Raw genomic sequence first — 25,648 nt, 5'->3', positions numbered from 1 at the left:
GCTAGACAGAGAGAGCTCGTTCTCTGCCGTCCCCCTCCAAGCGGCACAGCCCTTGCCTCAGGAGCGCGCGCTCCGGCCACTTCCCTGTACCCCGCTTCCTCCCCAGCCTGTCACAGCTCCATCCAGCACCGCTCCAGTCTTGGGAGCGTGAGCTCTGGTTACCTCTCTGAACCCAGATCTCATCCCAGTGCGCTACAACTCTGCCCAGCACCGCCTCTGCCTCGGGAGCAAGAGCTCCAGTTACTTTCTGGTACCCAGTTTCCATCCCATGTTGGCACAACCCCCATCTGGCAGTAGCTGGCATCAGACCGTCCCTCACAAAAAGTAAAGCAAAATAAAAAAAAAAATAGATCTAATTAAAAGTGATAAGAAAGGAAACTATATCTTGCTGAAAGGTACCACAGACAGTGAAGTAATATCAATACTAAACACATATGCACCAAATAGAATAGCACTGAAATTTCTGAAGAAGTTGAATGAGTTACAGGAGGAAATAGATAATCAAACTATATCAGTGGCGGACCTCAACTTTCCCCTCTTGAACTAGATAGATCTAACCAAAAAATAAACAAGAAAGAAGTTAAGAAGGTAAATAAAACTCTGGAAAAGTTAGATTTGATAGCTCTCTGGAGAAAATGGAATGGGAACAGAAAGGAATATACCTTTTTCTCAGCAGTACATGGCACCTACACAAAAACTGACCATGTATTAGGACATTCAAAAACCTCATAACCAAATGCAGAAAAAGTAAATACATCCTTTTCAGATCATAAAGTAATGCAAACTACATTCAATAGTGGACAATGGAAAGACAGATTAAAAATTAATTGGAAATTAAATAATCTAATCCTAAAAAAGAAATGGGTCAAAGAACATAGAAACGACTGATAATTTCATTAAAGAAAATGACAAGGCAACCTACCAAAATTTATAGGATGCAACCAAAGTGGTACTTAAAGGAAAATTTATATCTCTAATTGCTAACATCAATACAACAGAGAAAAAGCAGATCAATGAATTGGGCGTGCAACTAAAAAAACTAGAAAAAGAACAAATGAAAAATCCCCAATTAAACACCAAATTGGAAATCCTGAAAATCAAAGGAGAGATCAATAAAACCAAAAGTAAAAAAACCACGAGAAGCTGTTTTTATGGGGAAAAAAAAAAGCAATAAAACAGATAAACCACTGGTTAATTTAATTTTAAAAAGGAAAGAAGAAAACCAAATTACTAGTATCAAAAATGAAAGGGGTGAATTCTCCACCAGTGAAGAGGAAATTAAGACAATTGTTAGGAGCTATTTTGCCCAATTACATGCCAATAAATCTGACAATCTAAATGAAATGGATGAATATCTACAAAAATGTAAACTACCCAGATTAATAGAAGAAATCAAGTACTTAAATAACCCAATCTTAGAAAAAGAAATTGAACAAGCCATCAATGAACTTCCTAAGAAAAAATCCGGGGGACAGCTAGGTGGCGCAGTGGATTATAGCACCAGCCCTGGATTCAGAACGACCTGAGTTCAAATCCAGCCTCAGACACATAACACTTACTAGCTGTGTGACCCTGGGCAAGTCACTTACCCCCCACTGCCCAACCAAAAACCAAAAACCCAAAAAAAAAAAAAAAGAAAAGAAAAAAAAAAGAAAAAAAGAAAAAATTCGCAAGACCAGATGGATTCACAAGTGATTTCTACCAAATATTTAAAGAATGACTAATCCCAAAACTATATGAACTATGTGGAAAAATAGGTGAAGAAGTCCTACAAAATTCCTTTTATGACACAAATATGGTGCTGATACCTAAATTAGGAAGAGTAAAAACAGAGAAAGAAAATTATAGCCCAATTTCCCTAATGAATATCGATGCAAAAATTTTTAATAAAGTACTAGCAAAGAGATTACAGCAATAAATATATCACAAGGATCATACACTATGACCAAATGGGATTTATACCAGGAATTCAGGGCTGGTTCAATATTAGGAAAATTAGGATCATAATTGACCATATCAATAACAAAACCAACAGAAATCACATGATTATCTCAATTGATGCAGAAAAAGCCTTTGACAAAATACAGTACCCATTCCCATTAAAAATACCACAAAGCACAGGAATAAAGAGAGAGTTCCTTAAAATGATAAGTAACATTTATCTAAAACCATCAATCAGCAAGCATTATCTGTAATGGGGATAAGCTAGAAGCTTTCCCAATACAGGTAAGGATGGAGCAAGGATGCTCATTATAACTCCTGTTATTTAATATTATACTAGAAATGTTAGCCATAGCAATAAGAGAAGAAAAAGAAATGAATTAGAATAGGCAATGAGGAAACAAAACTATCACTCGTTGCTGATGACATGATGTTATACCTAGAAAATCCTAGAGAATCAACTAAAAAACTACTTGAAATTATTAACGACTTCAGCAAAATTGCAGGTTATAAAATAAATCCACATAAATCATCAGTATTTCCATATATTACCAACAAAGCCCAACAGCAAGAGATAGAAAGAGAAATACCATTTAAAATAACTGTAAACAATATAAAATATTCGGGAGTCTTCTGCCAAGATAAACCCACTATATGAACACAACTACAAAACACTTTCACGCAAATAAAGTCAGATCTAAACAAGTGGAAAAATATTAATTGCTCATGGGTAGGCCAAGTCAATAAAATAAAAATGACAATTCTACCTAAATTAATCAATTTATTCACTGCCACGTCAATCAAACTATCAAAAATTATTTTACAGAACTAACAAAAAAGATTAAAATTCATCTAGGAGAACAAAAGCTCAAGGATATCAAGTGAATCAAGGCCACATCAGATCTCAAGCTGTATCACAGAGCAGTAATTATCAAAACAATCTGGTACTAAGAAATAGAGGTGGATCAGTAGAATAGGTTATGTATTATAGTAAATGACCATAGTAATCTGGTATATGATAAACCCAAAGATCCAAGCTTTTGGAATAAAAGCTCATTATTTGACAAAAACTGCTGGGAAAATTGGAAAACAGCTGGCAGAAACTAGCTACAGACTAAGATCTCACGTTGTGTACCAAGATAAGGTCAAAATAGGTAAATGATTTACACATAAAGGGTGACACCATAAACAAATCATGAGAGCATGGAATAGTTTATCTATCAGATTTATGGATAAGGGAAGAATTTTGGACCAAAGAAGATATAGAGAGCATTGTTAAAATTGATCATTTTGATTATGTAAAAGTGTAAAATTGATCATTTTGATTATATAAAATTCAAAAATTTTATACAAACAAAACAAATGCAACCAAAATTATAAAGAAAGCAGAAAACTGGGGGCAGGGTGTGTGTGTATAAATTTTGCAACAAGTATCTCTGATAAAGGCCTCATTTCTCAAATATATAGAGAACTAAGTCAAATTTATAAAAATACAAGTCATTCTCCAACTGATAAATGGTCAAACAGGCAGTTTTCAGACAAAGAAATCAAAGCTATCAATAGTCATATGAAAACCTGCTCTAAATCACTACTGATTAGAGAAATGCAAAATTAAAACAACTTTGAGGTACCACATTATACCTATCAGAACGGTTAATATAACAGAAAAGGAAAATGTTGGATGTTGGAGAGGATGTGGGAAAACTGGGACACCAATGTACCGCTGGTGGAATTGTGAACTGATCTAAATATTCTGGAGAGCAATATGAAACTAGGCCCAAAAAGCTATAAAACTTTGCATACCCTTTGATCCAACAATACCACTGCTAGGTCTATAGCCCAAAGACATCTAAAAAAAAGGGAAAAGAGGGGTAGGTAGGTGGCACAGTGGATAGAGCACCGGTCCTAATCAGGAGGACCTGAGTTCAGATGTGGTCTCAGACTAAACACTTAACACTTACTAGCTGCGTGACCCTGGGCAAGTCATTTAACTCCAATGCCTAAAAAAGAAAGAAAGAAAAAAAATATTAAAAAAAAAGGAAAAGAATTTATTTGGACAAAAATATTTATAGCAGTTCTATTTGTGGTGGCTAAGAACTGGAAATCAAAGGGATGCCCATCAATTGGGGAATGGCTAAACAAGCTACAGTATATGACCGTAATGGAGTATTTTTGTGCTACAAAAAATGACAAGCAGGATGATTTCAGAAAAACCTGGACTTACATGAACTGATGCAGAGTGAAGTGAACAGAATAAGGAACATGTACACAGTAAGAGCAATATTGTACAATGATCAACTGTGAATGACTTCGCTCTTCTCAGCAAGACAATGATCCAAGACAATCCCAAAAGACTAATAATGAAGCATGCTATCCACCTCCAGAGAAAGAACTGACACTGTTTGAAGCATACTATTTTTCACTTTCGTTTTTTTTCTTTTAATCAAGTCTTCTTGTATAAAATGACTAATACAGAAATGTTTTACAATAATTGCACATATATAACCTACATCTGATTGCTTACTGTCTCAGGGAAGGGGGAGGGGAGGAAGGGAGGGATAGAATTTGGAACTCAAAATTTTAAATAAAAATGTTAATACAAAAAAAAAAAAAACTAACATGTTAACATTAAAGTACACTTAAAAAAAAAAAGCAAGGTCTACGTAGCGGAGATTGAATTTCATATGCTGTCCTGCTTTCTGTACTTTAGGAAAACACTGTATTTGTTGATGTTGCCAAGTTCAAAATAACAAAAACGAAGTGTTTAAAAAAAAAAAGAAATAAAGTAAAGCTCAGGTGGTGTTCTAATTACAGTTATCCCTTTTACATCGTGGTTGTCAAGGTTATGATGCTTCCCACAAATTGGAAAATCTGAGTGTAAGTTTTTGGCCCACTCTTTGTAGCAGAAAAAAAGTCTCAATTATTATGGTATTAAAGAATAAAATATGTTGAGATTATATAACACTATACACATATTATATACATTTCTGAGTTTCTAGACTTTGTGTCTGCTAGCCCTCACTTCTGTTCTGTGGCTTCCACAAAACTCCCTCCAAATTCCCATTTAATTTCTTATGCTGACCCGCGATATATCGAAACCAGGAAGGGGAAAGTTGTGACGTGGAAAGGATAACTATATTTGTTAAGAGACACAATTGTGACCTACTCAGATGAAGGAAACACAGGGATGAATCTTCTTAGAAGAGGGCTGACTCTGGGCCTACCAGGATAATCACATCACTGCGAGGCATTTAAGTCCCTGTCATTTTTTGTGGCTGGTGATCACCTAGACGTAGAGCAGACAAGTCAGAGAAGAAAGCCATACCAAAAGCGGTGGGGCGCTTGGGTGCTGGCTTTTCTTCTTCCTCACTAAAATGATGACATCAGCAATAAAGAACGTTTATCTTAAAGACATGGGGTCCTATTCCATTACCCAGAGCAGCTGAAATAATCAGTCAGAGAAACAAGAACCACTTTGCAGCGATCATTGTAAGAAGCCACACTGTTGTCCTGCTGTCCTGCTCGCTGCAACAGAGCCCGGTGCCAAGCACATCACAGAGGCCCAATGAAGACTTGATGAAATTAATCTAATTTAGGGTTCAGCAAGAGGAGGGAAATTTGGAGAGAATCTAAGAGAATGATGAAGCATTAGAAACGTTAGGGAAAACGAACAGAACTAAAATATAATGCCTATAAAAAAGTCAAAGAATAAGTTAATAACTATTTTAAATACAGAGGGCATTATTACATGAAGGACAGTGGCAGTTTCTCACTTTGGACAAAGAAACTAACTGGAAGGTGGAGTAAGATCAAGCGTAACTGACAGAGCTGGAAATTGACACGCTCGTTACCAAAGGTGCTTTGAACATTTCTGAGAGATTAAAAACACACATTAAAGGACAACACGAATGAAGAACAGATTTTAAGTACAGACGTGTCTGAAATGAGGGAATGGACAGGATAAGCTTTCATGATCCCTTTTACCCCTACATGAATCTGAGAATGATACTGAAAACGCTGAGATCTTTCTTCCGACGGTCTAGTCTATAATGTCTAATTTAGCTTGTTGTGTTTCAAGATGCATTTCCAACGCTGGAGACGCACAAAAGGAAACGTTCTGATCCTCCCCTATGCTATCAAACAATCTTCCATGGGGCTATCCTCTAATTTCTAGCATCAGAAAGAATCAGCTGTTAGCTGTCTTCTGACAAAGATAAAAACTACCAGGGAACCCTAAATGGAACAAACAAGCAAACACAGTTTAGTCTATAGAACAGCTTAAAGGACACTGCTTTTCATTATGTGCAAAATGTCTAATTTGTGAATAGGTTTCATATTTGTAAAGAAAGGGATTTTTCAACAGCACCGGAGTTTGACATAGAAAAAAAAGGAAAGCTACCCAGAGCATTCTAATGTGGCAGCTGATACACCCCACTGAAAAAATAAATGAAGATGTTCGCTCGATGTCCTACTATTATAACAGCCCACAGCAATCTTCTCTCATGCATCCGCTGTCCCTTCAAAAAGCCAAATATGACACATAATAGGAGGACAATGAGCCACTGGAGAGGGGCTCCAGGGAAAGTCGAGCTTCCCATCGGCTGTGGGAGGCTGCCCATGGGCAGCACAGGGTCTTCCCTGCGATTAGCACGTGCACCCAAGCAAGGGTGCTGGCAGAGTTGGTACAGAGACTTCAAGAACAATTTACTTCACTGAAACACCAAGAAGGCGTGAGACTAAGGAGGGCGCTTGGGAGTGGCGCCACACTCTGCTCCTGGTTATGGCAACTGGAGATGCTCGGGGCCCTCAGAAAGGGGCTTGGCAGGACAGATGTCCCATGCACGTCAATCTGTGGATCAATGGGTGTCTGACCATGATCACCTTAGAAGACCGTGCTGGTGCTGACTTTGCCGACACATTTTAATGAAGGAGGTGGCACAAGATGCTCTACCCAGGGGGGAAAGAAAACCACCCATAACCTCATGATTAGACTACGGAATGAAGACAGACCAAGTCATGCTAAAAAGCAGACCCCAAAAGTGAAAGGGGGGAAATACAGCAGGATAAAATTTAGAATGGAAATATAAAAGAAAGTATGTCTGTAATTGAGTAAATCGCGAGGACTCTAGGAAGCTGCCAGGAGAACCACTGCAGGCCTCATCATCTCCATCAGCTCACGAAGAGAACCCTGTCACTCTGGGTCTATAATAACTGACCCCAGATGAAGCGCACACAAATAATTTACCTAGTACCTGGGCACCGACTGTCCATTTGAGGAGACACATGGTTTCATCAGCTTTGTTGGGGTGGGGGGTCCATCTGAGAACTGATGAACTGGGCGGCCAGAGGAAGCAGCCTTAAGATGTGACCTGGGCAGAACATCAGTCCCAGCAAGAGGTGCTGGACAGAACTAAGGGGTCCAACTGGGCACATGCCAAGGGTCTCTGGCTCATGCACGTCTTGGATATTTCATCATCTACCCGGTCCATACAAACAGGATCAAAGGTCGAGAGTGGGAACGGACCTCAGAAGCCTTAGAATCCAAGCCCCTCCCAGCTGGTTAGTGGATGGGATTCAAGCTCAAGTCTTAACTCCCAAGCTTATTTCTCCTTGACCTTTCCCTTGATGCTGTTGTTAGGACTTCCCTGTTCTTCCTTTTCCTGGCTGGTGCCTGGACCTGTCCTTGTTTCCACCCAGGCCCTACTTCACTCTGGCCAGTGTGCATGACAGGTGGCTGAGTTGGCCATTACAAGGGGGGAGGGGGTGGAATTCCCACAGCTGTTTTCTAGGTCCCAGCACTAGTCTCCCTTGGCAGACCTCCACGAACAAAGACCTTCCATGAACTCCAATGGGAATGGGTGACTTTGTCATTCTCTATGTGGTTTAAAGAGCAGAGGAAAAAAAAAACAACACAAAATTCGTGCACTGCAGTGGGGGTGGTCTAGTTTGGGGGAGGGAAGGGCAGGAAGAGAAAGGCTTCAAGAGCAATCTTTTTATTTCCTGGTTTCTCCCTTGCTTACTAGAAAAGGAAACCTTAAAAAGGTCCTATATTTCTTAGAAAACCCCCAAAGAGCCAATGAAGGAAAGATGCACTAATGAGAAACAACAGGTGGTTATGAAAAGGAAGGTGGGTGGGCCAATCCTGGGAGTTCCAGGCAACAAGAAAATCTGTCAGACTGAGAATGACCCCCAGGAGATAGCACCAGGAAGGCCCAGGTCCGTGGAGCTCCTCATCCTCTTTTTCCTGGATTCTTGTCATGGCCCCTCCTCCATCCTCCTCACCTACAGCCCCAACCCTGCTGGAATTCCTGCCCCAGGAGTCACTGCCAGTGGCTCTGAGCTACAGGGGTCCCAGGTTCCCATGGCCAGGAGGGGGGAAATGGGGCAGAAAGGACATCCCTGATCCCACTGATGCCAGCAACTGAGGGGGATTCCTGGCATCTCAAGCTGGAACCTGGGACCCATTTTCCCAAGACAGCATTCTTAGCCAGGGTGGCTGAATTTTCTGATACTTAGTATATTACAGATTAAATAGTCTTTTTGTGGATAGGCCCAATAGCCAAACCATGATAAGAAAAAAACAAAACAAAACATGGTTTCTGTGGGAAAATGAATTCCAAGTGTCCATTTATGAAACGCAATCTGTTCAACAAACTGGGACCTGCTCATATTTAAATACCCCACAAGTGATCTGAAAATTACAACACATACCAGTTTATCCAGAATAACTAGCAAATGGGGTGCTCAGATTGACTTTTTGGGGTAACAATTACCATATTACTGATTTTTTAAACAAACTGGAATGTAATCTAATATGCTTTAACACTAAAACCATGCTGAACAGAATCTTTCTAGATATATGTATTATCCCAAAGGTGCTTTAGGATCTTAAGGTGACACAGATGACGGTCTTCCTTACGAACATGGATTATCACTATAGGAAAACACAAAGACAGGGGAGGTGGGCATTCTGACTGTTTGGACACTACAGGAACAGAAGCTGGTCGCAGCCGTTTACACATTCAAGAAGAAGTGACCACCAAGATGGCAGATGAGACACTGTATCCTGGCTCCACTAACTTCTGAAAATTTCTGAAAGGAGGAACCACGTGGCAGATGTGAACAACAGTGGAATTCACAGACCAAAAAAAAAAAAAAAAAGAGAACCCCCAACAAGGTAAAATCCTTGTGGATTAACTGTGGAGAATGCTAACCCTTAAAGAGCTCATTCAGCAAAGCATCCACCTCTATGCTCCCTTCTACCAGGTCAGAGAGACCAACCCAGGAGCTGATGCCAGGCCCATCACTAGGCTCTCCTGCTGCAGTCACTTGGACAGCATACCCCACCCCCCATATAATGGGGGGGGCGAGAAGAAGAATCAAAGAGGCATAGACTTTGCCTGGAAAGCCACCTCTGAATTCTGCAAAAAGTCAGTAGATGCCAATACAGCTCAGCCAGAGGACACAGGCCAAGGGGGAACTGAGATAAGGGATAAGCATGAGTGGCTGCCCCAGATCTGAAACCCAGCTGCAGCTGGTTCTATCTCCCAGAGACTACTTGAGGCACAAACCAAGACTGTCGAAACCTAAATCTCCCGGTGTGGGAAGAGGCCGAGGCTGAGACCTGCGAGTGCATCCACCAGCAAAGTGGGGGGTCGGGAAGGGGGAATGGGGGAATACAAGGGGGGAAGAATAAAGACTTCCAGGGGAAGAAAACCCACCAAAAACAACAGAGCACCAGCAGATAAATCACCCAAGAAGATCCCAAAACTTGAAGGAAAGATAAGTATTAAACCCTCAACAATATCATAAATACTAACTAGAAGAGAAAGGGAAGTGAACTAATGCCTAATGAAACAAAGAATCCAAGAGAGCGTGGAGCAAGAAATTCTAGAATAGTTCAAAGGAGAAATGAAATCCATAAGAAATTAGGAATTAATATATCAGAAACTATAGGTCTCAATGCATTAATAAAAAACTCAATTAGCAAATTAGAAAAAAATTCAATCTACAGTGTATTTCTCCAAAGTGGAACACAAAAATGGTTAAGTAGAAGAAATCTGGCAGAAGGAAAAGGAAATGGCAAAATCATGAAAAGAACACATGATCTCTAAACAAGCTAAAGCGATTTACCTTGAAGATAGGATATCAAGAGACAACTTAAGGATCACAGGTATCCCACAAGAATATAGTACATTAAAAAAAAAAGGGCAGGAATAAAATAAAAACTGCCTCAAACTTCTAAATGCAGAAGACAAGACACATCAAAATAATCCACAGACTGCTTCCAGAATGAAATCCTACACCTTCAGACCCCAACACATACAGTTGATAAATTTAATAATTCCAATAACAAAACAGAGATCCTCAAGAGTTAAAAAATCATAAACACAGATAAAGATGTTAGGAAAATTTAAAGAAAAAAGACAAATGAAGGTAGAGGAGTAGAAATGAAGGCCAAGTGGGGGACTGAACCCAAAGTTATAGAGTGGAAGGGGAGTAGATGGGGACAAAGGAAGGGAGTGGGTGATTTACCCTTATTAAATCCTAATTTGGAACACAGGTTAATTTCTATCATTGGGCATTGCTTCCATCCCACTACTTTCCTGGTGAGTTGATACTTCTAAGAGTAAGATACAACAGAAATAAGGAACAATGGGGCAAACTTTAAAAGGTAGTAACAAAAAAATTGGTTAGAAGGACTTCAGAAGTTTTAATGCATAAAGAACACAAGCTCAAAGAGGAATTAATAAGGATCTAAAACACAGTTGAAAGATTAAAATTTCAGAAAAGAGATAAAACTTAATGAAGACAAGCAAAGAAATGCTACCTAGAAAAAGATGCTTAAAAAATGTATGAAATTTAACAAACCACATACTAATGACGAACTCTTCACTGAAGTCTAGAGTTCTTGAGTGGATAAAGTGAACTAATTCTAGATCTTCTAAGTGCAAACAGCCACAAGAGGATGTCAAGTACACAATGCCCCTACCTTGGTATGGACCCAGAGAGAGGGAGGATGGTTGGTATATTTCACTGCTAATTCCAAAGCATTTTCTTGTTTTAACAGGCTCGGGCTTGAACAAATTGAGAATCCACCAACCACGGGAACATCAGGAATAAAGAAATCAACCCTAAAGTAGAAAAGCAAATAAAATGTATGATTTCAGTTAACCAAAATAATAATAATAATAATAATAATAATAAAAAGCAGTTATCTGACAGTATTTGCTAAAACAAAGTGCCTGACATACATTCTTGAAATCTCATCTAGTTTTTCCTCCTGATGCTCTTATCACAATACTATATTCTACACAATCTTTCTTCCTTCACTCTTATCACAATGCTATATTCTGGGATTCCTCACATTTCAAAAGTAAATACCATACTGAGCAGAAATTCTTAGAATATTCTGGCCAATTGAGACAAACCTTTTCAAAACACTAAGTAAAGAAAAAATAATAAGCACTGAAAACTGCCAAATTCCAATTCCCAATTTCACAGGAAATAAGATAAGTCAACAAGCTGCTCCTCCCACCAGGAAAACTAAGTATAATTTCCACTTGGTTTCTGTTTGTTTACCAATGGCTGACAAGTCCCTCTGTGGATGATTTTTAAATGCCCCAAGGCTAGTGGTCAATTTGGAGTGCTAATCTAACCTCAGACCCTATTTCTCACTCTGTTGTTTTCCATTTGTAAATAATTCTCCTAATTTTGAGCGATGAAATGGTTGAATTCGAGATAAGAGTTGCCACTGATTAACAGCATACATACATTGTCCATTCCCTGGTCAAATGGCGAATCTAGACTGTGCTGGGTTTATCACCTGCCCTGTAGCGCCCTCTGCTGACGAGACGCTCCCAGAGGCTTCCCAGGCCAGGCTTCTGAGTGAGCACAAGTGCTTTAAGGACAGGATGTCTGGGCTTTCTGGATGGCCTCCAAATGACAAAACAGTCTTTCTGGACCAGGACTCCTTCTTTGGGATTAGGATGAAAATGTACATTAGCAGAGGAAGGGAATCAGAGGTCTCTATCAGATCATTCACTGTGTGTTCAGAAGAGGACAAGTGGAAAGGGAGGGAGCCTAAGAGGAACTCTGCCTATCTGAATGAAATCATGCTGCCTAGAGCAAGCTCCGAACCCACAAAAAAGAAAACTCTTTATTTTTGCTCAAGTCTCCCAAGGGTCCTGAGTCCTAGATGTCAGAGCTCGGGCTAGTCTTATTAATGCTACATAGATAACAGCAGGTTTTTGAAGGGAGACCTGGGAACCAAACCAGCACGGAAGAGCCTATGGACAAACGCATTCTGAATTTCAAGCAGTCAACTCATAAATGAATCTTGGGGAAATAACATATGGAAAGATGAGGGGCTGCCTTTGATAGGCGCTTGCTCAATAACGAGTAATACATTAAGCACCCCAGAAATCCAGGAGAGTCTGAGGAGCTCAGCAGGAATGGTCAAAAAAAGGCCACACAGTAGCGGGGTTGGATCTAGAAGGATGGGTCCTGTTTCTATGGTATTTCTCCTGCTTCCACAGTGGAGACGTCCGTCCTACCCACGTGACCCTGGGTCAGTCATTCTCTGCCCTTTGGTTTCCTTCTCTGTAAACAGGAGGTGGTCAGACTAGACTGGGCTAATGGAGCTGCATGGCTGCCCTGAGTTCTCTTTCTGTCCTAGATCTGACTCAATCATCCTCAGATCCTGCCTTTCCCATTTAATTGCTACTGGGCAAGTGACTTGCGTAAGGGACCTGAGTTTCAGGTGCCTCAAATGTAAAACACAAATCATACCTTCCTGGTGTGACTGAGGGAGCTGCTGGGAGGACCAATGGAAGCGTTTTGTAAAGGAAGAACAGAGGACTGCCCACTGCTACAGTAGAATCATCACTATTATCAGGAAGACAGGGTGTTCTCCCCGACTCCTGCTGGGCATAACAGGGATGTTAAAGGTAGAGAAGATTAATTAAAGAACGTTCACCGCTGTGAGTTCAGCGGCTCCATCCCACCAAGGACATGCACTTAATCAATGGCTGCTGCTGCTAAGAGCAAGAAGATGACAAAGGCATGTCCACAGTCACCAGGTAAATGGTGCCCTTGCACTCTGGGTTACTTCTAGCACCTGGATGTGTCCTCTGCAGGGCCCCTGATGCTGTAAGGCTCCGTCTCTAATTCTCTGCTGGACGTCCACAGGCACCTCAGACTGCACTTCCTGCTGACATGGCCATCCTCACGATGACCAGGGCTCAAAGCCTTAAGCAATCATCTGACTCTGCTTTCTCCAGGGCCCACATCTGACCAGCTTCCCAGACTTGTCAATTCTACGTCCACAATCTCCAACGTCTGACTTTAACCTTCTTCAGGTCCTCATTACTTCTATCTGGAATACTGTCACAGGCTCTTACTTGGCAGCCCATACCCAGCGTCTCCCTCGCCAGCCCCTCCTTCACTCAGTGGCCAGAACTATCTTCATACCCAGATCTGATTTTGTCACAGCCTTGCTAAAAAGTCTTCAGTGGGGCCCCACTGATGACAGGAGAAAGAAAACAGGGCAGCGGGGTCTCCCCAATCCCCCACTTTGCTCTCCTGCCCCTGGGCTTCCCAAGGAGATCACCTTCTCTAAAAATCAGGAATGAGAGTTCACATTTAGACAGCCTTTTCCCTAAGATTTTCCACATGGTGAGGCAGGTTACGTGATTTAAAAAGCTAATAATAACCCCAATGAACTTGTAGATGAGAAAAGTGTGGCTGAAGAAGGTGAAGTGACCTGGCTGAGATCACATCGTGTCCAAGGCAGGACCAGAACCTGGAGCCTCGGGTCTCACTCAGCTCAGTCTCATTTCTATCATGTTAGAAACCTATTCTCTACACATCTCCCCCGCTGACATCCTCCTCCTCCAGGGCTGAGCTGAGGCTAGGCCTCCACCTCCAATGCAGCCTTCTCTCCCCTCGCCACCTCTCCTGCAGCCTTCTGCCTCATCCTCCTTTCCTGCTAACATTTCACCTTGGGGCGCAGGTGATGAACACTTTTTTTATTCCCCCAAATTAACTTGCACACTTCTGGAGGATTTGGTCTCTCTATGCTTAGCACACGATAGGAATTTTTAAAATCCTGGCTGAAGTGATTCTGTGACGTTAAGTCACATTAAAAACTCATCCCGCTTGAATCCTGCACACTTGTGGGTTGATACCTATGGCAGACTTAAGTCACCTCAGGGTATCTGGGTAGGTCTTTTTAATGATTAAAATCAGAAAACGATGAGGTCTGACTCTAAAGAGATATGAGGGGCAGCTGGCAAAGTGGACAGGGCATTGGACTTAAACTCTGGGCAAGTCCCTTACCCTGTGTGCCTCAGTTTCCTCACATGTAAAATGGGTGTGAGGGCGGACTCAATGGTCTGAGATCCCTATGACCTGTTTTAATAAACATCCTAAAATCCATATAGTTACATAAGCATCAGTCAGCATGGCACAGTAGAAAGAGCACTGGCCCTTGCATCAGAGGTTCTGCGTTCAAATCCTGCCTCTGGGTAACCTGAGTCAAGCTACTTGGTGGCCTGGGGATTCCCTTCGAGGTCTTATTCTCATCAAGGTCAGTACTCTGAGAAAGAAAGCGAACACTTATCCAAGACTATCACTGCACTTTAGGAGCTTCTCTCCAGCAGCTGCCTTTCAGAGCACATGAACATACGGCAGGTTCTTTCAAGTATCATTGGAGACAGCTGATCTTCAGCTTCTTAACAGACATTTGATGTTTGGAAAGATGAGTGGGCACCATTGTTTAGGGTCCAAAAAAAAACCATGGCCACAATGGAACAAGACCAAAGTAATGATTATGAAAAGTTCTCCAAATATTTTGACAACGGCAGGATCATCATAAAAGACTCCTAAAGTAATGACTTTAAAGGGGGTTAAAAAAACAAATAACAACCCAATCTCTTTACTTATAGTCCTACCATAAATGGTGAATGGGAAAAAAAGGAATTAAAGAGTTCTTTGCTTCTAAAAAATACATGTATCATCAAATGTTCATGGTCACTGGAGATGGCCCATAATGTCCACAAAATGGTCAGATTCATTGCTGATTCATATTTCTCTCCCAGAAATTCACTTACCCTCAACAATGTGAGTGTAGCAAAGCCAGACAATATATGTCAACACCATTACAAGCACCCCCCAGCTAATTCTACTTTGATTGAGAATATAAATGTGATTTTATTTCTGTAAAACAGCAATGAGATGGGAGCCTTTTTTCCTGCTCAGATAAACAGACTCAGTAAATGCTTATAATTTTGAAGACAAACAGCTTGACCATGACAGCATTGAAATCAACATATATGTGCTTTTTACTTAGGAAAAGTGGTCTGGCTGACAGAACGCCTGAGTGAGGCTATTGAGACGCTGCTGCCATGTCAAGCAGACTACAGGACAGAACAGTGCTGCCGAAGGGAAAAATGCAAAGAAAGTCATTATAATTAAGGCTTCTACTCTTCACAGGGTAATAACTGTTGAACAATTCTTGAAGAGTAAATACACTTTCTACACCCTCCTCCCTCCTCAAAACAGCCACCAAGAATTTAATATGTATTGCTGAACATGTGCAAAAATTATAGTAAATTGCTTCAGAAACGCAAATTATTGCAATCAGCATCTTGTTTTCTAGTTCTAAATCCAAAGGCAAACTATTTAACATGAGTGCTAACTCCTACTACTCTCACATATTCCCAATTCTAACAAAACTTATTTTCAGATAGACCATGCCAAAATTAACCAAGAGATGCCAAAGAAATCTAATCAAGGTTGACAAGCCCCAAAGTGCTGAAAACTCAACACAATTTAAACAGTGGCCACCCCCACTGTAAAAAGACCCCACAGCTCATACACCCCCTCAGGAGTCCATGAAAAGCCAAACCACTCCATTTCCAGATCACCCTGACCTGGAGCTCCACGGGCCCTTTCCAGGAACCCGGATATCTGGCTAGGAAGGCCACCAGTGTCCCGATTATCCTTAGGAGGTACATGGAGACCAATGGAGACACAGTGATGATTTGCTCTGTGTGGGTCTAGATGAACTGGGAGGCACTGATGATTAAGTACACTCTTTAAATCCAACCCAGAGAGAATTAAAAGACCAGAGAGAGGAGAAACCACTTGGAGTGTTTGCTCTTTGCAAGGGCAGCTAACAGTCTGCTGCATGCGATCGCACGTAATCTCATCTGTTCAGTGTGAAGATTGCTAACTTCTGAGTTCAGACCCCTGCCCAGTGACACACAGCCTTGAGCCAGGCCGAATAACTGCCCTGAATTCTGCTGGCAGCAATCTTCTTGGAGCTGATGCCTGTGCACAGAAAGCTGGGAACTGCTTGCTTCTAACTTGTGTAATGCCGAGATGCAGTGGCCAGAGCAGGCCTGGGAGCTGGGAAGACTAGACACATACTGGCTGGGTGACACTGGGCAAGTTACAACCTCTCAGAGAAACGAACCACACAGAGAAGGTGCCGACCTACACAGGGAGAAGGGTTTCCTTTTGCAGGGACTCCCAGTGTCAGTGAAACTGCAAGCCCAATCCGTCCTTCACCGTCCTTTTGCCATTTAGCCCTACTAGATCCACAGACAACTCCCAGCAAACGAACTACGGACCCTGAACCTAGGCTGGGCAAGGAAAAGAGGCTTAGGCCCGCGAGGGGTTCCCCATGTGATGATTCTCTCTGTGATTAGCTGCAGCATGGAACCATCCCCACAGGTGATGCATTGGCAGCAGGCGGAAAATGGAACCCACACAACAGGGTCTCTAAGAGACCAGTAACAGGTGTGGGTGTATGGTGAATTAAGAAAGGGGAGGGACTGACATAGACAGGAGATGGGGATGTTCAGGAAGGACAGAAGAAGTCTGGCACCATTCAGGTTGGTGGCTCTTCTGATAAAGTGTCCAGGTCACCAGGTCACCTGACAGGTCACCAGCTGCCTGGAAGGTGAAGCAGGATTGTGGCTCTAAGTCAGTATACCTCAAACAACTGCTTAACAGGACTTCGGTTTAGAAAGAGGAACTGCTGATTGAATGAGTATTTATTAACAGGCAAAGCACCCCATGAGGCACAGATCAGACAGTCTTAGTGACAGTTATTTTTTGTTATTTCTTATCACAGATCACCAATCTGACATGGAATCCAAGATCTGGAGATGGAAGGTTCCTCGGAGGACATTCAGTCTACCCTCTTATTTTAGAGATGAATAAACTGAGGCCCAGGGAGGCTGAATTGCCTAAGGCCATATAGGGAGCAAACATCAGTGGTAGGATTGGAACCCAAGTCCCGACTCCAGAGTCAGCAAGCATTCTTTCCTCTGAACCAACATAATGGTTTAAAAATCAGTCTCTTAATAGTAATCATAATAAGCATTTATAGAATGGTATAAGGTTTGCAAATATCTCATTTCTTTATCCTCACATTAACTTTACTGGAATACTATAGCTATTATTCCCATTTTACAGATAACGAAAGGGAGACTCAGCAAAAGCTAAGTGATCATGTGGCTTATAAGTGTCAGAAGTAAAATTCAAACTCAGATCTTTTGACTAAGCTCAGCACTCTAGCAATTCACCAGAATAACACTGAGTTTCACAGCCTCAAAAGCTTGAGGATTAGAATTTGGACCATGCTAATCCCCACCAAGACACTACCACCATAACGCTCAGCTTAGAAGAGTGAACCATCCTTATGCAGCTTTATTCCGGTGCTTATCCTGGGGACAAAACTTCTCAACCGGGGGCGGGGGGGGGGGAAGTGGAGCAGTGACCTGCTTGAGCTCTCCCCCAAACCCCTCTAAATACCTGTAAAAAATGGCTCTAAACAAATTCTAAAGCAGCAGAACCCACAAAAAAAAGTATGAAACAAATTTCCAGCCTAAGACAACCTGGATGGTTGATTGGAAAGGTATATCATGCCGGGCTAGGAGAGGAGCACGGTTTGGCGTGGACGTGCAGGCTGCAGCGAACCTGGAGCAGGCCTCAGAGGACTGAATCATGAGCAGCTGTGGCAGTCTCCAGACTTCTCAACCCATGAACACCAAAGACAACTTAGAAGGTCAGTGGGAAAAGTCTGTTTCTGCAATGAGAGAGAGAAGTGTGGGGTCCTAGCCCCATTCCCCAAGCTCAGCCCTGGGGTGGCGGCTGCCTCCTGAGCTTCTGGTCCACAGACTGAGGGGGAATCGAGTGGCTGATCAGAGGGGGATTGCACGGATCTCTCTGCTAGTGCAGGATTCTCCTGCTTTGCGCGTGTTTGGATCTGGGTCACAGTTCTGGGTGGTGGTCCTGGGGTGAGGAGGAGAGCTGGCATGGTGGAGCTTGTAGTGGCTGTGGAGAGGAAATCCTCCTCACAGTTCCAAGACAGAAAAGAGTGCTTGTGGTCACTCATAGAGCAGAGAACAGGACAGAAAAGAAGTAAACACCTCGTCCTTGACCATAGCACCTTGGAAGAACTGAAAATTTACAGGTCCCTAGAAGTATCTCTGAAAACAGCTACACAAAACCGCTGAAGCTTGGGACAGTACATTCTCCACACTGGAAACAGACCCCTACCTTAACAAAGAATTTATAACTCACGTAGTTGGCAGGGATCATGAGCAAGCAGCGCAAAAAGAGTCAGACTATATTATCTTACTTTGGTGACAAAGAAGATCAAAACACACAACCAGAAGAAGACAACGAAGCCAAAGCTCCTACATCCAAAGCCTCCAAGAAAAATATGAATCAGTCCCAGGCCCTGGAAGGGCTCAAAAGGGATTTTGAGAAGCAAGTAAGAGAAGTAGAGGAAAAACTGAGAATGATGCTAAAGGAGACTGAAAAAAATACTGAAGAAAATAACACCTTAAAAAATAGCCTAACCCAAATGGCAAAAGAGGTCCAAAAAGCCAATGAGGAGAATGACCTAAAAAGCAAAATTGGCCAAATGGAAAAGGAAGTCCAAAAGCCTACTGGAGAAAATACCTCCTTAAAAATTAGAATAGAGCAATTGGAAGCCAGTGACTTTATGAGAAATCAAGACACTGTAAAACAAATCCAAAAGAATGAAAAATTAGAAAACAATGTGAAATATCTCATTGAAAAAACAACTGACCTGGAAAATAGGTCCAGGAGAGAGAATTTAAAAATTATTGGACTATCTGAAAGCCATGATCAAAAAAAGAGCCTAGACATCATCTTTCAAGAAATTATCAAAGAAAACTGCCCTGATATTTTAGAACCAGAGGGCAAAATAGAAATTGAAAGAATCCACCGATCTCCTCCTGAGAGAGATCCCAAAGGAAAACTCCTAGGAATATTGTAGCCAAATTCCAGAGTTCCCAGGTCAAGGAGAAAATATTGCAGGCAGCCAGAAAGAAACAATTCAAGTACTGTGGAAACACAATCAGATTAACACAAAATTTAGCAGCTTCTACACTAAGGGACCGCAGGGTATGGTATATAATATTCCAGAGGGCAAAGAAGATAGGATTACAACCAAGAATCACCTACCCAGCAAAACTGAGTATAATCCATCAGGGGAAAAAATGGTCATTCAGCGAAATAGAGGACTTTCAAGCATTCTTGATGAAAAGACCAGAGCTGAATAGAAAATTTGACTTTCAAATACAAGACTCAAGTGGAACATGAAGAGGTAAACAGGAAAGGGAAATCATAAGAGACTTATTAAGACTGAACTGTTTACATTCCTGCATGGAAAGATGATATTTGTAACTCATGAGATCTTTGTCAGTATTAGGGTAGTTGGAGGGAAAAAATTATATGTATGTATAGATAGACAGACAGATAGATAGATAGATAGATAGATAGACAGATAGATAGATAGATAGATAGAGGGCACAGGGTGAGTTGAAGATGAAGGGGTCATATCTAGAGGATAAAATTAAGTGGTGAGAGAGGATTACACTGCGAGAAGGAGAAAGGAAGAGGTAGAATGGGGTAAATTATCTCACAAAAAAACAGAAAAGAAAAGGCTCTTATAGTGCAGGGGAAACGGTGGAAGGTGAGAGGGAATGAGTGAATTTTATTCTCATCAGATTTGGCTTAAGGAGAGAATAACATACATACTCAATTGGGTATGAAAATCTATCTTACCCTACAGGAAAATGGGGGGGAAGGGGACAAGAGAGTAGGGGATGATAGAGGGGAGGGCAGATTGGGAGAGGGGGTAATCAGAAGCAAACACTTCTAATGAGGGACAGGGTCAAAAGAAAGAATAGAATAAATGGGGGGCGGGATAGGATTAAGGGAAATAGAGTTAGTTTTTCACAGCATGTCTACTATGGAAGTGTTTTACATAACTGTACATGTATAACCTGTATTGAGTTGCTTGACGTTCAATGAGGGTGGGTAGGGAGAGAGGAAGGGAGAAAATTTGGAACCTAAAGTTTTAAAAACACATGTTTAAAAAAAAATGTTTTCACATGCAACTGGGAAATAAGAAATATAGGAAATGGGGTAAAAAATCTATCCTGCCCTACAGGAAAATAGAAAGGGAAGGGGATAAGAGAAGGGCGGGAGAGATAGAAGGGAGGGCAGACTAGGGGAAGGGGTATTCAGAATGCATGCCATCTTGGGGTGGGGGGAGGGGCGAGATGGGGTGAAAATTTGGAACTCAAAATCTTGTGGAAATGAATGCTGAAAACTAAAAATAAATAAATTAAAAAAAAAGATAAAGTAATTAAAGTCTATTGAGGCATAAACAAATGAAAAAAAAAAAAAACCTTCTCATCTGAAATCTGCATTGCCCCAGATAACCAGAAGCAACAGGCTACCTAGAAAGCCTGGGTTTTCTGATTTGCAGCCTGAATCTCATCTTTCAATCCTGGTATGTTTTTGATGATCACTCACCAGTTCAGCCTTATAAAAATGCAAAACTGCTCCTCTGAGGGAAGGATTCATTTCCAGACAGTGACCCAGCAGGTGGCTTCCCACTGCACACTGCAGAAGCGCTCCTATTCAAAGAAGGGTCCGAGTTGCTGTTCCCCAATCAGCACCCCAGGACCCTTTGGTGGGTTTCAAAGAAATCTGGCATGTCTCCAGGGCCTAAAATTCTTCTCTTTCCTTTACCTATTTTTTTTTTTTTTTTTGGTGAGGCAGTGGGATAAAGTGACTTGCCCAGGGTCACACAGCTAGTAAATGTCAAGTGTCTGAGGCCAGATTTGAACTCAGGTCTTCATGAATGCAGGGTCGGTGCTCTATCCACTGCGTCATCTAGCTTTCCCTTTACCTATTCCCTTTACCAAATGGGTAAAAGTAGTGATAAGTAGGGAAAGAAGATAGCCAATGTCTGAATATTATACACATATAAAAAATTTTTAATAGTGGATGGGCTGGAGGGCATTAGTGGATGTCTAAATGAGTGGAGTGGGTGGTGAGAGGAATGTTGGGAGATGTCTGCCTCCTGTGTCCCAACGAGTTTATAGGTAGAGGTCACAGGTTACAGGTAGAGCTGGGAAAAGCTGGCTAGAAAAGTAGTAACAAAAATGATTCCCTCTACCTTAAAGAGACCCAAGAAATTTATATGTAAAAACATTTACTGCAGCTCAATTTTGTGGTGGTAAAGAACCACAAAGAAATCAAGGAGGTAAGGGAATGGCTGAACAAATCATGGTATACTCTTTACTACAAGAAATGATGAATAGGACAGTTGCTGAGAAAGACTTGTTATGAACTGATGCAGAATGAGGTGAGCAGAAGTAGGAGAACCATGTATGCTGTAACAACACCACTGCTGAAATGAACATCTATGAAAGACTTAAGAACTCTCTCTCACTGACACACTGACTGACCTTGACTCCAGAAGACTGATGAGGAAGACAACTTCTTGTTTCCTTTTTTTCTTTTTCCAGCAGGGCTATGGGGGGAAGGAAGAGGGCAGCTAAGTGGTGCCTAGAGCATAAAGTGCCAAGCCTGAAGTCAAGACGACTCATCTTCCTGAGCTCAAACACTTCCTAGCTATGTGACTCCAGACAAATCACTTCACCCTGCTGGCCTCGGCTTCCTCATCTATAAAATGAGCTGGAGAAAGGAATAGCCAACCACTCTAGGATCTTTGCCAAGAAAACCCCAAATGGGGTCACGAAGAGTCAAACACCACTGAAACAACTAAACAACAACAATGTGGGGAGGAAAGATCGGGGGGAGAAAAGAAATGCTTGTTCATTTTAAAAAATTAATAAAAAGACTCATTCACCCCCTCACAGCGTCAGATACTACTTGTAGAATTGTCAGTCAACTATCCATAACTGCAAGAGTTGGTAAGAATGATTTTTAATGGAAACTTTAAAAAGTAAACTCCCCACTCATTATTCTAAATCAGAAAAATGGACATATTAAAAGTATTCATCCTCTGCGTAAGTCAGGGGGCCGAAAGTCATCATCGTACAAAATCAAGCAAACATACGCTAGCAGGCCAGCCTCAGCCAGGACAACCTAGGCTCAGGGCCCCCACTTTGGACACCCACAGCCTAAGGGACTGTAGACAAGGTCCTTCACCTCTCAGACTGTAAACTGAAAAGTAGCTGCCATGTCCACAGACACAAGAAGCCTCCTCAGGAGCTGGTTCAAAGATCTGGATTCCCTTTCCCCACAAAAAGGATGAAATGCAGGAGCAATGACGGAATCTGCCCCTCCACGTACCACATGAAGAAAGTAAAAACGACTCACCACTGGCCAGCTTTGAAAGTAAAACTTTTTTCGGCGATCAGGAAACGGAGCCTGCGGACAGTCGGTGATTCATCAGTAATCCCACATACTTTAGCAGAAGTCACAACCTAAAGCAGGAAAAATGCACCATGATTTTGTGCTATTTACAAACCACACACAAAACTTCCCAGAAACTGCAGGGCAGAGTGCCACACAGGACGTCAATTTAGCAAATCCGTGGTGCTGCTTCTCACAGGTAATTCTACAGAAGCAAAACCAAAGAAAGGTGATCATACAATCTGTCTACAAAGGAAATTCAGAAAGCCTTTGGGGAGGCAAACTATCAGACCAGCTTAATCTGACTTTGAGATCAGGCCTCGCCCTCCTAACACCCAATAACCACTCAACCTTTAAATTCTAACTCACGTATGTTGGACACCTGAGAATTATTTTGTCAATCCTAGCGCTTACACAGAGACCCTAAATGGTCTAACAGGGTGCTACGGGTCAAGGAGGCACTAATCAGTCCTGCATATCTCTTTTTCAGCTTCCTGCCATCCATCTCATCATATCCCGGGCAGCAAGCACAGCGTCTGGCACACAGCAGGCGCTCCATAAATGCTTATTGGATTGAACTGTTCTCTGCCCTCATCAATACTTCCAGCAAAAGGTGGCCAGGAGGTACAGGTAAAGTTTAAATCATTCGGTTTTGTCCCTAGAACAGGGGAAGGAGACCTTATTCCAAACTTCAGCACTGAGACAGCTCCTCAGCCATCTCCAATGAGGGGCCTCCCGCCCTCCCAGGACAGCCTATCCCCTCTGGGCCGGCCCTTCTTGTTAGGAAGCTTTGCTTCACGTGGAGCCCAAATGCTTCTCTGCGGTTTTTACCCATTACTTCTGGCTCTGCCCACTGAGGCCAGGCCAAACAAGCCTAGTCAAGTGATAAGCCTTGAAATGTTGGATGACCGCCTAACGTTGCCCCAAAGTATTCATCTGTTCATGCTTCCCTGGCCCAACCGCCCCTTCCCTTCTCAACATGTGCACCTTGCTCATACTATGAAGAACGAACTATTCGCTTACTGGAGGGATATAAAATCATTCAGGCTATTAAAGTCCATTTCTACAGTCAACCTAGACCAATGGTACCCTCATGCAGGCACAGACAGTTCCTAACTTACAAACCGTGTTCCAAAAATCACTTTTAAGTGAGCAATTTGACATTCTGCCCTACAATCACCAATAGCGGCCCAAAGAACCTGTGACTCACAAAGCAGCTTTACCCTTGTCCCATACTCCCTGCCCCCACCCTCCTCCTCCTTTGTGTCTCCATGATAGAATTGGCTCTATCCATCTTGACCTCCCAAGCATTTCACACTGGGGGCGGATACTCAAGGCTTCTTGACACTTACTCTCTCCTGGGCTAACAGAAGAGTGCGTGTTGTGGGAAGTTTTCCTCTGGCGCTTCCTCCTAGCCCCTTCATGTGGGCATCTCATTTCGGTGGCCCCTTTAATGTGGGCATCACTTCAGACTCTGGTTTTTGGCCCTCTTCTCTCCCGATGTGACTTCATCTAGTTACTCCCAAGACTCCCTTCTACACCTTGACCTTTCAACGGACCTCCAGTTCCAAATTCCCAATCACCTGCTGGTCTTTTCCACTCCTGTGTGTTTCTGGAACTTGAAACTTCACCCAACGAACCACCCGGCCTAGTCGCCCATGCCCAAAGCATCAAAGCTGTCTTTGACTACCCTCTCCTTCACTCCTTAAAGCCAAGCTGCTGCAGACTTGGAGATTCCTCCTTTTCCATTCTGACTGTTCCCACCCTAACTGGGTTTATTACCAAATCTTACCATTATTATTAACAAATCTTACTAGCTCTTTATCTATGCCGCCAATTTCTGCCTTACCTAATTCACAAGATTAATTTGCTTAAAATCCCACTCGGATAATGACATAGCAATTTAAAATCTGCAGTATCAACTTGCTGGTGGCAGAGTGCACAGAGCTCTGGGTCAGGTCAGGAAGACCCAAGTTCAAATCCAGCCTCAGACACTGCCTGGCTGTGTGACCCTTGGCAAATCACTTAACCTCTTTTGGCCTTAGTTTCCTCAACTGCAAAATGAGGAGAATAATAGCATGTACCTCCCAGAGTTGTTGAGGATCAAATGAGATGATATTTGTAAAGTACTTAGCACAGTGCCTGGTGCATAATAGGCATTTAACACACATTTATTACTTTTTCCCTCACTATCTTACTAGATTATAAGTTGTATGAGGAAGGGCTATATATACTCTACTTATCTCTATGCTCACCAATAAATCCTATACAGTGCTTTATAGAAAGGAAGTGACTGACGTATATATGTTGAATGAAAACTTCAGTAAAGATAACTTGAAAATTAGTTCCTAGAATAAAAGGAAGTAGCAAAAGTGGAAGGTTTCCCTCATTTTTTTTAAGATTAAAGAAAATTGGGTTATTATGAATATCTGACAATTTGGGAATAGGAAGGGGGAGAAACACTTTGTCTCAGTTATTATTCTGAGGAACAGGACTTTTTTCTTATTTCCAACATTTTTGATTTTTTAAAATCTAAATACAATGCCAGCAAATGAAAAGCATCACAGGAACTTCCATAATGTAATTTCTCTCCCAGGAAGAAAATGCTTACTTTATTAATATCAATACTACTAATTTTCAGTAACAGTAACCTTTAAAGAATATACCTGGCAGATGCATTACTTCATTTTAAAATGCTTAACTTCCATCCGTCAACATTATTTCAAAATCTAAAGATAAGAAATTATAAGCCTACATAGCACAGGAACTTGGGTAGCAGGGAAAATGAAAGTATAGTCCATGGTACAAAAGAAAACCTCGACATATACAAATAAAAATTAAGTGTTCAAATTCTCTAAAATTCATAAGAACCCTTTGAAACGAAATAGTATTTTGCTAATGTCTAAATACGTACTACAGTGATTTTGTAGAAAAGGTTATATAAGTATTATGCAATTATCAACTTTTCATTTGATTGTGGGAACTA

General features: G+C 41.7%; 1 protein-coding gene across 5 annotated transcripts in view; it reads right to left on the bottom strand.

Annotated features, from left to right (window-relative positions):
- The window catches only part of OXNAD1 (oxidoreductase NAD binding domain containing 1), a 49,952-nt gene that overhangs the window by 10,135 nt on the left and 14,169 nt on the right, over positions 1–25,648 (bottom strand). For 4 of the 5 annotated variants that reach the window (XM_027872502.1, XM_027872503.1, XM_027872507.1 and 1 more), the window contains 3 exons: positions 22,627–22,733; positions 10,934–11,075; positions 3,903–3,941 (listed from right to left, as the gene is read on the bottom strand). In XM_027872502.1, the coding sequence (XP_027728303.1) occupies positions 3,903–3,941; positions 10,934–11,075; positions 22,627–22,733 (288 nt within the window). The remainder of the gene's footprint in view (positions 1–3,902; positions 3,942–10,933; positions 11,076–22,626; positions 22,734–25,648) is intronic. The other variant, XM_027872505.1, reaches the window with a different exon arrangement.

The sequence above is a fragment of the Vombatus ursinus genome, unplaced genomic scaffold (assembly GCF_900497805.2).
Source record: "Vombatus ursinus unplaced genomic scaffold, bare-nosed wombat genome assembly UNPS02014799.1, whole genome shotgun sequence".
In the NCBI taxonomy this organism is placed as follows: Eukaryota; Metazoa; Chordata; class Mammalia; order Diprotodontia; family Vombatidae; genus Vombatus; species Vombatus ursinus.
The sequence above is the reverse complement of the archived record's forward strand: the minus strand, read 5'-3'. Positions and strand labels throughout refer to the sequence as shown.